Source organism: Podarcis vaucheri, assembly GCF_965113315.1.
Source record: "Podarcis vaucheri genome assembly, chromosome: 6".
NCBI lineage: Eukaryota > Metazoa > Chordata > Lepidosauria > Squamata > Lacertidae > Podarcis > Podarcis vaucheri.
The window spans coordinates 16,023,792-16,037,140 of NC_138764.1; the positions used below are offsets into that span (position 1 = coordinate 16,023,792).

The 13,349-nt window shown below is 45.6% G+C and overlaps 1 protein-coding gene across 1 annotated transcript in view; it reads right to left on the reverse strand.

Annotated features, from left to right (window-relative positions):
* RXRG (retinoid X receptor gamma) overlaps positions 1-9,043 on the reverse strand; it is a 79,328-nt gene extending 70,285 nt beyond the window's left edge. Inside the window, exon 1 of the mRNA XM_082225516.1 lies at positions 8,918-9,043. Coding sequence (XP_082081642.1) covers positions 8,918-8,984 — 67 coding nt within the window. The 5' untranslated portion in view covers positions 8,985-9,043. The remainder of the gene's footprint in view (positions 1-8,917) is intronic.
* Positions 9,044-13,349: the final 4,306 nt, after the last annotated feature.

The window sequence follows — 13,349 nt, forward strand, 5'->3', positions numbered from 1 at the left end:
GTGTAAAGGAGAAGTAGAGCTGCGTGTCGTCAGCATATTGCTGACAAACTGCTCCAAACCTCCAGAAAACCACACTCGGTGGTTTCATGTAGATGCTAAACAGCCTAGGGCAGAGCTTTCTGAAACTGTGTGTTGCGACATGTTAGTGTGTTGGCTGCAGTGCGTAACTGTGTTGTGCAAACGCTCCCTGCACTTCCTGGAAAGCAGTCAGTTTAACCTCCGGTTTGCTAGTAAAACTGAATTACTGCGTCATGAAATGATGCATATCTAAAAAAGTGTGTCATAGGAGATAAAATTAGACAGTGAAGGCTCCACGGGGTTGAATAGCACTCTCCAAGCATCACCCTCTGGAAACATCCCTCCAGGTAGGTCCCCACTCGGTGATTTCATGTAGATGTCAAACAGCACAGGGGATAGAATTGAACCCACACTGAAAGCTCCACAGGGCTGAAAAACACTCCCTCTGGGAACAACCATCCAATTAGGACCAGAATCACTGCAAAGCAGTGCCACCCACCCCCAACTTGGACAGCTGCTCCAAAAGGATACCATGGTCAATGGTCTCAAAAGCCACTGAGAAGTTGAGGAGAATTAGCTGGGACCCATTTCTCCCGACAGGGGTCATCATACAGGGTAACCAAAGCAGTTTCCTTACCAAAACCAGGCCTAAACCACAACTGAAATAGATCAAAAATCAGTTTCCTCCTAGAACACCTGGAACTGGTCCATGACCACCCACTCAAGTAAAGGTAAAGGTACCCCTGACCATTAGGTCTAGTCGCGGACGACTCTGGGGTTGCAGTACTCATCTCGCTCTATAGGCCGAGGGAGCCAGCGTTTGTCCGCAGACGACTTCCGGGTCATGACTAAGCCGCTTCTGGCAAACCAGAGCAGCGCACGGAAACACAATTTACCTTCCCGCCGGAGAAGTACTTATTTATCTACTTGCACTTGACGTGCTTTCAAACTGCTAGGTGGGCAGGAGTTGGGACCGAACAATGGGAGCTCACCCCGTCGCGGGGATTCGAACCGCCGACCTTCTGATCGGCAAGCCCTAGGCTCTGTGGTTTAGACCACAGCGCCACCCGCATCCTAGAAGGCAAATGCATAAACCTGAAGTTGGCCAACATCGTATTGGAACTTTTGCTCTTCCATTTAATAGGATTTGGGGGAGTTGTTTTCTAGATTGTTTGCAGATTTGATCATAATATGTGCACTAGTGGCTCAGTTCAGATGTCACACCAAGGTTGTTCAGCATGGTATTTGGACTGACAAACTATGGTTTCCAATTTACAGGCAAACTAGAATCAGGAACCCTCTTTGAAACAGCTTTGCAAACTATGGCTTGACAGCTGTGGTTAGTTTAAAAACTGGAAGTGGGTGCTTCTGATGCCCTGCTCTAGTATACCCAAGAGGAGAGGAACTGGGAAGGATTTAAGCCCAAGTCCGCTCACCCCTTTTGGTGCCATGGCATTGTAGGATGGCAAAGGCTTCACCGGGGCCCCGCTGAGGGAACTGGAACAGCGGTGCCCTTCCTGATAGGCGGTGGGGGCTTAAGCCCCCTCCATCTATCAGGAGCTGGATCCTGCACCCAGCTTTGGCTAATGGGGATGCAAGCTGGGGACTTGGCCTGTGCCAGGGGATGGCACCAACAGAGCAGGTAAGCTTCCCTCGGATCCACCCCTTGCCCATTTAAGCAGTCCATGCCTGGGGCACTACCTGTTTGTTCCTTCGCCGGGTTTTTTCCCCTGCCCACCCACCCTCGGTTTAAGCTTTGACTTAAGCAGTGACTTTGCTGTGGCTACGGTGGTCGCCATTCTTTAAGGGAGCCGGGTAGGAATTTGCCCACTGGGCTAATTGGCACTGTGAGCCGCTGGTTTTGCCTACCTCATAGCAACCCTCACAACTGATTGGGCATTGGGGCAATCCTTTGTTTTGGATGGAGGGGAGATTGTAGTCTCCACCTGCCCCTCCAAACTCTGGAGTATCCCATGTCCCAGTGGCCATGTCCGTGTGCCCTGGGGGGCCAGGGCCAAAGGCACTCCCCCAGACGGTTTTCCCTGCGGGGGTCACCCTATTATTTGATGTAAGTCTTAGGTGTTAGGATATAGTTCCGGTCCACCTTAAAAAGAAGCAGGCATGACTGTTGTGTGTCACATGCCTGTTTACTTCCAGCACTTGCTGGGAACTTCCGTTTGTATATAACTTTTGTGCTGTTGCTGTTTTGCTGGAGACGAAGGGAAGCAGACATGTTTTCTTCTGTCCCTGAACTATTCTGAATAAATCTTGTACATTATGCTTACACATTTCTCTGTCCACCTTTTCTGCTGTGAGAAGATTTACACACTCTGCTGACAGAGCGTGCAAGGGTCTCTAAACGTATCTGAGGCTCGCGTCACTGTTTGATGCTGTTCCAAGGGAGACTGGCTGCCGGCTGGTGGCTGGAGCCAACTGGGGGCCTGCCTGATGCCCCCATCTTCCCGCCAGTATCCCAACATTAGGAACCCCCATCTGCATTGACCACGCATCACTTCCAGTGGGCGGGCCGGAAGTATTTCGATTGCCCCATACCCAAGCTAAACCTCTTTCATCTGTATTCAATAAAGTTGTGATCTGTTTTGACCCAAAACCAGTCTCATTGGTCTCTTATTATTTGGGTTGGGGTAAGGGAAGTCCAATGCCTGCAGCTCATTCACCTGCCGGAGAACCATTGTTTGCTGTTATATCTGAACGGGGCCAGTGATTCCAGATCATTTATATACTCTTCTCCTAATAGAAAATAACGGAGAGATATTTCTGTTGAGTGCCCATTCTTCCAGTTTCTGCAAGGAGCAATAAGTAAGGAAAGGTCAATTGCTGCAATCAATATGCAAGTGGCTGTGAGTTGGACCGTGACTGAATGAAGACACACAGGTAAGGAAGTGGCCAACATTAGAGACATCTGTGGAGATGGTTATTGGCAGAAATGACACTGCCATCATATCACCCTCTGTTACGCAAAGAAAAGGGAGCTGGCCTCTTTTGCTGCAGAAGCAGCACTCAGCCATCCTGCCTGGGCTCCAAGAACAACTCAGAATGTCACCGAGAAAGGTCACCAAAGAAAGACAGAGAAACCTCATGTGAACTCTCTTGTCTCTTATGCAGGCTCTGGTTGGATTTGCTACAGGTGCTTTCAGCAAGGCACAAATCTAAGAGACTCCTGTTTTATACAAACTCAGCCAACGTTCACAAAATGCTAGCCGAAGTAGGATGACCTTCCACAGCAGGAAACAAGGCAGAGCAAAGACTTTGAACCAACTTGGAGCGCTCATCCACATTTGCCTTCCCTCTGCATTTCTAGGCAGGTTCATGTCCAATCGAGAACCTTCCTTCCTTCCTTCCTTCCTTCCTTCCTTCCTTCCTTTCTCTCTTTCTTTTGCCTTGGCACTTTTCTTGCAGAAACCCCCTCTATAGCACTGAATTAGACCAAGCAACAATCCACAGGCTTTGGGGGGATTGCATAAACCTGCCTGACCAGAGATGACAGTGGGACAACAACAACAACAGAGTTGTACCCACCGAAGCCACAATGGCTGTACTGTGCCGCATAGCTTCGAACACTACGGTCTGATTTCAGCCAGTGTGTCCACAGCTCACCAGCTTCTGCGCATATGCCCTTCGCTGTGGCCTCATGGATGGGTTTAACAATTTGCTGAACTACATTGCCCAGCTAAACTAACAAGAGCAACAAAAGGAGGGGGAACAAATGCAGCAGTATTCTGTAATTAGAAGTGAAGGAAGAGATGAATGGATAATCGGGAAGAAGAGAAGTGGCAGAACAGAGCTAAATCAGCCATGCACCCGGTTGTCGTTCAGAAAGAAAGCTAAATGCCAAGCACAGCAGAGAACAAGTACTAAGAAAGAGCTGGATTTAAGAGCTATTTCAATCAGCATTTGGACCTTTCCACCCACTCATCCCCTTAGTTGCTTCCTAAGCAAAGATTTATTAACTACAGTTTCCTTTGTGGACAGTTTTCCTGGATGAAAAAATCATGGATGGTGGTAGGAGAGTTAATCTAGATTCAGAAATAGCTTCATTTATTTAACAGTTTGTTACTGGAAGGAATTTACACAATTGTCTCTGTGTTAATTAATTTTTGCATGACAGTCATATTGATTTATCTGGCCATTTGAATTAGGATTTAACTCTTTAGCTGCTGCTGGAGATGCACCGTTTACAGAGAAAACATCAAGCTGCAGGCAAACTGGCCTTCTTGAAATTTTTTGATTAAAATATAGTTGTATAATTGGGGAGATAATATTTTCTTTTTATCGTTTACCTTTTCACGATCCCTGTGTGGCTGCTATTAGAGTCATAGTACTCCGGCTCCCTTGGCCAATAAAGCGAGATGAGCGCCGCAACCCCAGAGTCGGCCACGACTGGACCTAACAGTCAGGGGTCCCTTTACCTTTTTAATTGGGGCATACATGAGATCATTAATAATTATCTCTGGAATGGTTTGAAGCCAACATTTCCAGGGATTGATGGATTGAAATGTCTGCCATCTTAGCCCCTTCCTTCCTTCCTTCCTTCCTTCCTTCCTTCCTTCCTTCCTCCCTCCCTCCCTCCCTCCCTTCCTTCCTTCCAAGTTGAACTTGCCATCATCTTTCCCCATGGTGTCAGATGGGTCTTTCATAGGCAAACATTCAACAATGGAGGGGCCACTACTGAAAAGGCCCTTTCTCTCATGATTTGTACCCCACTTGGCAGGGACACTTAGAGGAGATTGTCAGATGACAGTCTCAAGGGTCAGGGAGGTACAGGAGAGAAAATGTGTTCGATCAGAGGGCCCAAGTTGTAAAGGGCATTAAAGGTCAGAACCAGCACTTTGAACTGGGCACAGAAATGGACTGGGAGCCAGCTAAGATAACAAACAGATGAAAAACTGATAGAAGATATTCCACGCCACAGGGTTGTATGAGCCTTGAGCGACAAAGATCAATGAGCACCTCCAAACTACGAACCTGGTCCTCTATGGCAACCTCCTCCAGAACATGCCTTGCTTGAGCAGATGGATCTCCTCTGTGTCACACAGAGCCTGCTTCCAGTGATCCAGTTACAAAGACTTCATTCAGCATCTCTGCAGTCTCCTTTCTTCCTTTAGCACACCTGAAAAGAACCTCACTCCTGCCAACCTAGCAGTTCGAAAGCACGTCAAAGTTCAAGTAGATAAATAGGTACCGCTCCGGTGGGAAGGTAAACGGTGTTTCCGTGTGCTGCTCTGGTTCCCAGAAGCAGCTTAGTCATGCTGGCCACATGACCCGGAAGCTGTCTGCGGACAAATACCGGCTCCCTCGGCCCATAGAGCGAAATGAGCGCCACAAGCCCAGAGTCAGCCATGACTGGACCTAATGGTCAGGGGTCCCTTTACTTTAAAGAACCTCAGATGCTCCATTTCCTCAGGAGCACATCTGATCTATGTTCCTTCTCATCTCTTGGTTAAGCCACTTAGTTTGGTTTTGTCCCTGCAGTGTTTTTAAACATGACTGGGCTCTCGGACAATAAACGAGGCATCTCTGTCAGTCTCAACAGGGTATATCCAATTCCACTCCATCTTCAGCAATTAAAAACAAAACAAAAAAACCCCACACCTCACAGAAACACAAATAAATATATACCAGTTAAACCAGGGGTCAGCAAACTTTTTCAGCAGGGGGCCAGTCCACTGTCCCTCAGACCTTATGGGAGGCCAGACTATATTTTGAAAAGAAAAAAAATGAATGAATTCCTATGCCCCATAAATAACCCAGAGATGCATTTTGAATAAAAGGACACATTCCACTCATCTAAAAACATGCTGATTCACGGGCCGGATTTAGAAGGCAATTGGGCTGGATCCGGCCCCTGGGCCTTAGTTTGCCTATCCATGAGTTAAACCAATCTTTAGACCTGCTGATGGCGAAGTGAGCACAACTTAAAATTATGGGGAAAGGTTATCTGATAAAAGTCAGTCTTGAAAAGACACGGTTTTATTGACAAAGGGGGATTTGTGCTCTCAATCTAAATGTCAGGTTAATTCTCTGTTGTTCGTTTGGGCTATGTAGTGTTTTTTAGGCTTTGCCCAAACTGCAGCTTAAAGAACAGCAACATGCTCCATAAACACAGGGTGAGAATCTGGTCGTGGCAGGACAACATTACGGGCTGGGATGGTCTCACACTTAGCAACCGTGTGGACCAGCATATAAAAATGTTCAAGCTGAGCACTCTATGACTTTTCATCTACACAGATCCCCAGTGCTATGGAGCTTAGCCACACTGGAGCATACTGTGTTTCTGCAGTAGTTGGCGTTCCCATTTAAATTGCATTTGTCTACATGCCATTATGTATGGAAGTGAAAGCTGGACTATAAAGAAGGCTGGTCGCCGAAGAATTGATGCTTTTGAATTATGGTGCTGGAGGAGACTCTTGAGAGTCCCATGGACTGCAAGAAGATCAAACCTCTCCATTCTGAAGGAAATCAGCCCTGAGTGCTCACTGGAAGGACAGATCCTGAAGCTGAGGCTCCAATACTTTGGCCACCTCATGAGAAGAGAAGACTCCCTGGAAAAGACCCTGATGTTGGGAAAGATGGAGGGCACAAGGAGAAGGGGCCAACAGAGGACGAGATGGTTGGATAGTGTTCGCGAAGCTACCAGCATGAGTTTGACCAAACTGCGGGAGGCAGTGGAAGACAGAAGTGCCTGGCGTGCTCTGGTCCATGGGGTCATGAAGAGTCAGACACGACTAAACAACTAAACAACAACAACAACACAAGCCATTACCCTCAAACAGCACCAGTCTTCATGCTTTCCCCCGTAAATTTGGGTTGAAGCTCACTTTGCCACCTTGGACCCATCAGTATGGGTCTTAGACTACTGCAATGCGCTCTACGTGGGGCTACCTTTGAAGGTGACCCGGAAACTGCAACTAATCCAGAATGTGGCAGCTAGACTGGTGACTAGGAGCGCCTGCCGAGACCACATAACACTCGTCCTGGGAGACCTACATTGGCTCCCAGTACATTTCTGAGCACAATTCAAAGTGTTGGTGCTGACCTTTACGGCCTCAGCCCAGTATACCTAAAAAAGCATCTCCACCCCATCGTTCTGCCCGGACACTGAGGTCCAGCTCCAAGGGCCTTCTGGTGGTTCCCTCACCGCGAGAAGCAAAGTTACAGGGAACCAGGCAGAGGGCCTTCTCGGTTGTGGCGCCCTCCCTGTGGAACGCCCTCCCACCAGGTGTCAAAGAAATAAACAACTATCTAACTTTTAGAAGACATCTGAAGGCAGACCTGTTTGTTGTTGTTTAGTCGTTTTAGGGGGTTCCCCCCCTAAAAATAATGTCAAAAATTAGGGTGTGTCTTATACACAGATAGTGTCTTTCCCCCATTTTCTTAAATCTGAGTCCTCCTAAATAGGGGGCGTCTTGTACATGGGGGCGTCTTATAGACGGGAAAATGCGGTATTTCAGTTTTGGGAAAAGTTGACACTTTTCCGCTTACGTTTTGAGAGGTACTTTTTTGAAAACCTAATTTTCCATTCTTGTTGATGACTTACGCTAAAGCAAAATTTGTACAGATCAGATGGCCAAACTTGGAACTTTCATATCCTATTTCCTATCTGCTATTACTAAATCCAACAAACAGTTGGTACAAAATCAAATTAGGAGGATTAGATTTTTTTTGCAAACAAATTCAAACTGGGAACATTTGATTGAAATCCCCCCCCCCATGACAATATTGCATAAGTGGTGGGAATGTAAGAAAATCAGAAACTTTTGGGATTGTATCTACGAAGAATTTTTTTTAAAAAAAGTTTAAACAAACATTTGTTAAAAAGCCAGAAGCATTTCTCTTGGGTTTACTAGCACCAGCTATCCCAAGCAATAAAAGAAGCATATTTTTATATGCCACAACAGTGGCAAGAATACTTATAGGAATGTATTAGACAAAATGTAAAGAAATATACAATAATAAGAGTACATTCAATTGTAAAAAATGAATATACAATGGGACAGACAGGAAGTCCAACGTGTTGGTACAGACTTTGGAATAGTTTTTTTGTCCTTGTTTTTTTTTTCTTGTTATCTTTAGGTATGTAAACTTTATATATAAATTTTGTTTACATGTTGAAAATTATATGATAATGAGCATTGCAATGCAATATTATAATCTTTACCGATGTAACATAAGAACGTAAATAAATAAATAAAATAAAATAAAATAAAAAACAATACTTATTCGCAGAAAATGGAAGGGAGAGGAGATTCCAACAAAGGAAGAGTGGCAGATAAAATTATTTGAATACATTGAGCTTGCTAAAATGACATAATTAATTAGGAATCAAACAAACCAAAAGTTCAGTAAGGAATGGGAGTGTTATAAAATCTACTTTAAAAAATTGTTCGCAAGTAAAACCTTTATTATGCTTTGACTGATTTTTGCAAAATACAAAACAGTTACTATAATTAAACCATATAGTACCAAGAAATAAGAAACATATAAGAAGGCTGTTAATTACAGAAAATATGACTCAGATTGAGATGGACGGAAGTCATCTGAAAAGAACGGAACATTAATGATTGATAAGTTAGAATATCAATTATTGGTAATTGGCGGAGGAAAAATATTTAGTTAATACGTGTTTTATGTTTTTGCTTATCGTTATTTGTGGTTCAAATATTGGGCTGTTTTTTTCTCATGGGTGTATGTAAGAAGCAAAATTCAATAAAAAGAAATAGAAAGAAATTCTCCCATGAATTAATTCTGACTGCTTTCATAAGCAGCTACCTTTTCCCTGAGTCACCTTGCAAACGCATATCTTTCTGCCAAAAGCTTCAGCACAAAGGGGAAGTAATCATAACCTTTCATAAACTCAAAGACTGCGAGAAGAACTTACAGAAACAAGGAAACCGATCTACCCTCGTGGAGTGGCTCATCCAGGTGTATTGCTGCTGTGTCTCCATCTTCAATCTACTCCTTCTTTAAAGTTGTGTTGAACCAAAACAACTCTGACAGACAACGCTGGCGGAAGGGCAAAGAGTATGATGGCATGTTTACACATCCCAGCAGTCTCATCCAAGTTACAAATTTATCTTTCAGACCTTGACCTGCCTGGAATAGTTTGTGGATATACCTGCTTTGGGGTCTTTCTTTCTCCCTCTCTCGACACTAGCACAAGAAAGACAGTGTCTGACAAACACAGTATCTCCTATGTAACATATATTATTATTTTGGCAAAGAGTTAATTAGAATCTCTGGACTCACCTAGGTAAAGGTAAAGGGACCCCTGACCATTAGGTCCAGTTGCGGATGACTCTGGGGTTGCGGCGCTCATCTCGCTTTACTGGCCGAGGGAGCTGACGTACAGCTTCCGGGTCATGTGGCCAGCATGACTAAGCCGTTTCTGGCGAACCAGAGCAGCACACGGAAATGCCATTTACCTTCCCGCCAGAGCGGTACCTATATATCTACTTGCACTTTGACGTGCTTTCGAACTGCTAGGTTGGCAGGAGCAGGGACCGAGCAACGGGAGCTCACCCCGTCGCGGGGATTCAAACCGCCGACCTTCTGATCAGCAAGTCCTAGGCTCTGTGGTTTAACCCACAGCACCACCCACGTCCCATGACTCACCTATACAGCTGCAAATGTCACATTTTAAGTGCACCATACAAATGTGACACTAAATGGCACTGGTGAGCTACTGGTAAATTCCATATGTATTTTTAAACGGTTTTTTAAAAAACAACAAAAAACATACATTTTTATACCTTTTTTATACATGTGAAGATTCAGCCTCTATGATATTCCCTAAAATTATGTTTCATTTCCTGGGTTGGGTTTAAAAAATAAATAAAATTATTGTTACAGTGACTATTTATTTATTTATTTATTTATTACTATTTTAAGTTAAAATACTAAAGCAGATTAAAATTACTTCAAGTTTCCAAGCACCCAAGTAGGCTTGTCTAAATACAGGCCTCAGTCCTGTATACCTGAAGGAGCATCTCAACCCCCAACATTCAGCCCGGACACTGAGATCCAGCGCTGAGGGCCTTCTGGCAGTTCATTCGCTGCAAGAAGTGAGGTTACAGGGAACCAGGCAGAGGGCCTTCTTGGTAGTGGCACCCACCCTGTGGAACGCCCTCCCACCAAATGTCAAAGAGAAAAACAACTACCAGACTTTAAAAAGACATCTGAAGGCAGCCCTGTTTAGGGAAGTTTTTAATATTTAATGCTGTATTGTTTTTAACACTAGATTGGGAGCCGCCCAGAGTGGCTGGGGAAACTCAGTCAGATGGGCAGGGTATTATTATTATTATTATTATTATTATTATTATTATTATTATTATTTTTAGCAGGCACCGAAAGAGTTCAGTGCTTAATCTCAATCAGCAGTGAGTTCCACACTAAACAAGAGGCGACTGAGAGGAACGGAGACTGAGATCAGTAGCATAGGTGGGGGGGGCAGGAGATGGCAATTCCCTTTCACCCCAAGTGGTAAGACAGGGCAAGCCGCCTCTGCTTCTACCTCCGAAATAAATAGCCACTGGATTTTTCAGAGAGCCACTAGATTCTTCAGAGAGCCAATAAACCGATCTCTGGGAAAACCAAGTCTAATATCTTGTGCAAATGCTGTTGGAGAAGCTTTGGCTGCTGATGTCCAAACTCCACTATTTGCTTCATTTCCTTATGTAACAAAACCAAAACAAACCTGACACAACCTTGTTCTGGAGGAGATGGCAACGCTGGTTGGAGCTTGTATATTAGTCTGTGAATGAATGAGCTATATACACGGAGTATTCTTTGGAGAGCAGAAACCTGCCTGGTTCAGAACTTTATTATGAAACCAGAGAGACCCCCAGCCATAATAACAAGCTCCCTCCGTTCTTAGTAATCATCATTTCCTAGCCCAGCCTGCGGTGGGTTTGCTTCGTCCTTGCCGTCTCTCTCTAATAGTTTCTCTTCTACGGAGCGGCAATTGGAGCTGCACTGTTAAAAGCATTCATATGTCAAGTAGCTCTGGTTTCAGAGGAAAAAAACCCCCGATGTTTTCATCTGAGATGGGAGAGTTTGAAAGCAGCACATTCCAAAAGGTCAATTCTGCAGGACGGAGGGTGGAGGAGCAGGGAGGAAATGGGTTGCTATGGGAACCAAAGGACTTGAACATCCAGTAACTTCTCACCAAAACGCGAATCCCACTCTGGGAAAACGCAGCAAAGAGCTGGTGAAAACGGGGGCAGTGGTTTTGTTTCTCAGAAGAGACCACTGCTATTCCACCCATTGTTTGGAAATACTATAGGATGACTAGGTCCTCCTGGAAATGGTGGCTATGCATTTAAATGCTCCAAGTGGGAACCAACCAAGACTGCAGAAACAAGACACTCTTCCCGCAGGTAATGTGGCCAGCAAGATGCATGAATCTTTTAACAAGTGGAATCTGTAGCACGGCTACTCTTGGGCAATTTGTTTTCTATATACCGTATTTTTCGCTCTATTGGACGCACCGGACCACAAGACGCACCTAGTTTTTAGAGGGGGAAATCAAGGGAAAAAATATTATTCCCCCCCCCCAGCCCCAAAGAGCAACGGACAGGCTGCGCTCTTCCTCTTTAGCCTTGAGCAGCATCTTTAACCTTGCACAACGGGATGGATCATGCCCGCTGTCCACCGGGGCTGGACTAGATGACTCCTGGGGTTCCCTTCCAACCCTGCAATTCTGTGACCTCGGAAGTTGTTGGGGGTCTCCACCACTGGAGGCTTTTAAGCAGCGGTTGGGGGACCATCTGCCTGGCGTTCTTTAGCTGTGATTCCTACATTGTGAGGGGGCTGGGCTAGATGACCCTTGGGTGGCCCTCCCAACTCTATACAGTCCTACACTTCTGCGGCAGGAGATCCACAGCCACTTCACACAATGCCCACTCCCAATTTTCATTGGAGAGACATGTGGCTTCACTGTCTAGGTAGGTACCCCCTACCTGCCACTCTTCCCTCACCCCACTTAAGCCGAGGGAATTCCTGCCCAGAGAAGCTCCCAGGTGAGGCAAGGGTTAAGATCTACCTCTGGTAAATGGCTTTGTATCCTCCCTCTTTCCCTTTTCTCTTCTTCTTCTATGCTAGTTCCTTCTCTTGTGTTTTGTTTAATCTGTTTTTATTGTATACTAAAATATAAGCTGCAAAGTTTCCTTTTTTATAATATCCCCCCCCCTCCAAACTAAAACATTAATCTAGATAAAAACACTGATCCAGAGGAAAATAAGGGGGTGGAGAAAGGACGAAAAAAGAAAAAGAGGTAGAGATAGAGAGATTTTTTAAAAGTTGGCTTCTTTAGCCTTGTGCAGCCTCCCGCGGCTGGAGAGGCGTGCTAGGCAAAAGAGGAAGCCCGGGTAGCGAGCGGGATGGATCGCACTCGCTGCCCAGGCTTCCTCTTTAGCCTTGTGTAGCCTCCCGCGGCTGGAGAGGCGCGCACGGCTAAAGAGGAAGCCCGGGCAGCGAGCGGGATGGATCGTGCTCCCTGCCCGGGCTTCCTCTTTAGCCTTGCGCAGCCTCCCACGACTGGAGAGATTGCGCAAGGCTTTTCTAGAGGAGGGAGAAGGGACTGTCTGGCCACGTCAATCCCTTCTCCCTCCTGGGGAAAAGCCCGCAAGAGCTGCGCGAAGCTTGTGTGTGGCTCTTGGGGGCTTTTCCTGCCTGCCTCCCCCCCCCCTGCATTCGCTCCATAGGACGCACAGACTTTTCCCCTTAGTTTTTAAGACGGAAAAACTGCGTCCTATGGTGCGAAAAATACGGTATATCTCCAGCTGACCGATTCTTCAGGCTTCTCTATTTCCTTGTTGTAAGAAGAGAAGAAGGATCTTGCTGGAAAAGACTAAAGATCCATCTGGCCCAGGAACCTGTTCCCTGCGACTGTGGCAAACCAGTTTTCTTGGTGTAGTGGTTAAGAACGGTAGTCTTGTAATCTGGGGAACCGGGTTCAAGTCTCCGCTCCTCCACATGCAGCTGCTGGGTGACCTTGGGCCAGTCACACTTCTCTGAAGTCTCTCAGCCCCACTCACCTCACAGAGTGTTTGTTGTGGGGGAGGAAGGGAAAGGAGAATGTTAGCCACTTTGAGACTCCTTAAAGGGAGTGAAAGGCGGGATATCAAATCCAAACTCTTCTTCTTCTTCTTCTTCTTTTTTATCCCTCTTCCTTTTTTATTCCCTGGCAATGGATTTGCTGTTTCACCGCTGTGGCACGCAGGGTTAACGTTTCCATGAAGCTACCGTTATAGGAATTCTCAGGTCTCAAATATAGAATCAATCTTGATAATTGCACAAGGTAAGATAATTGT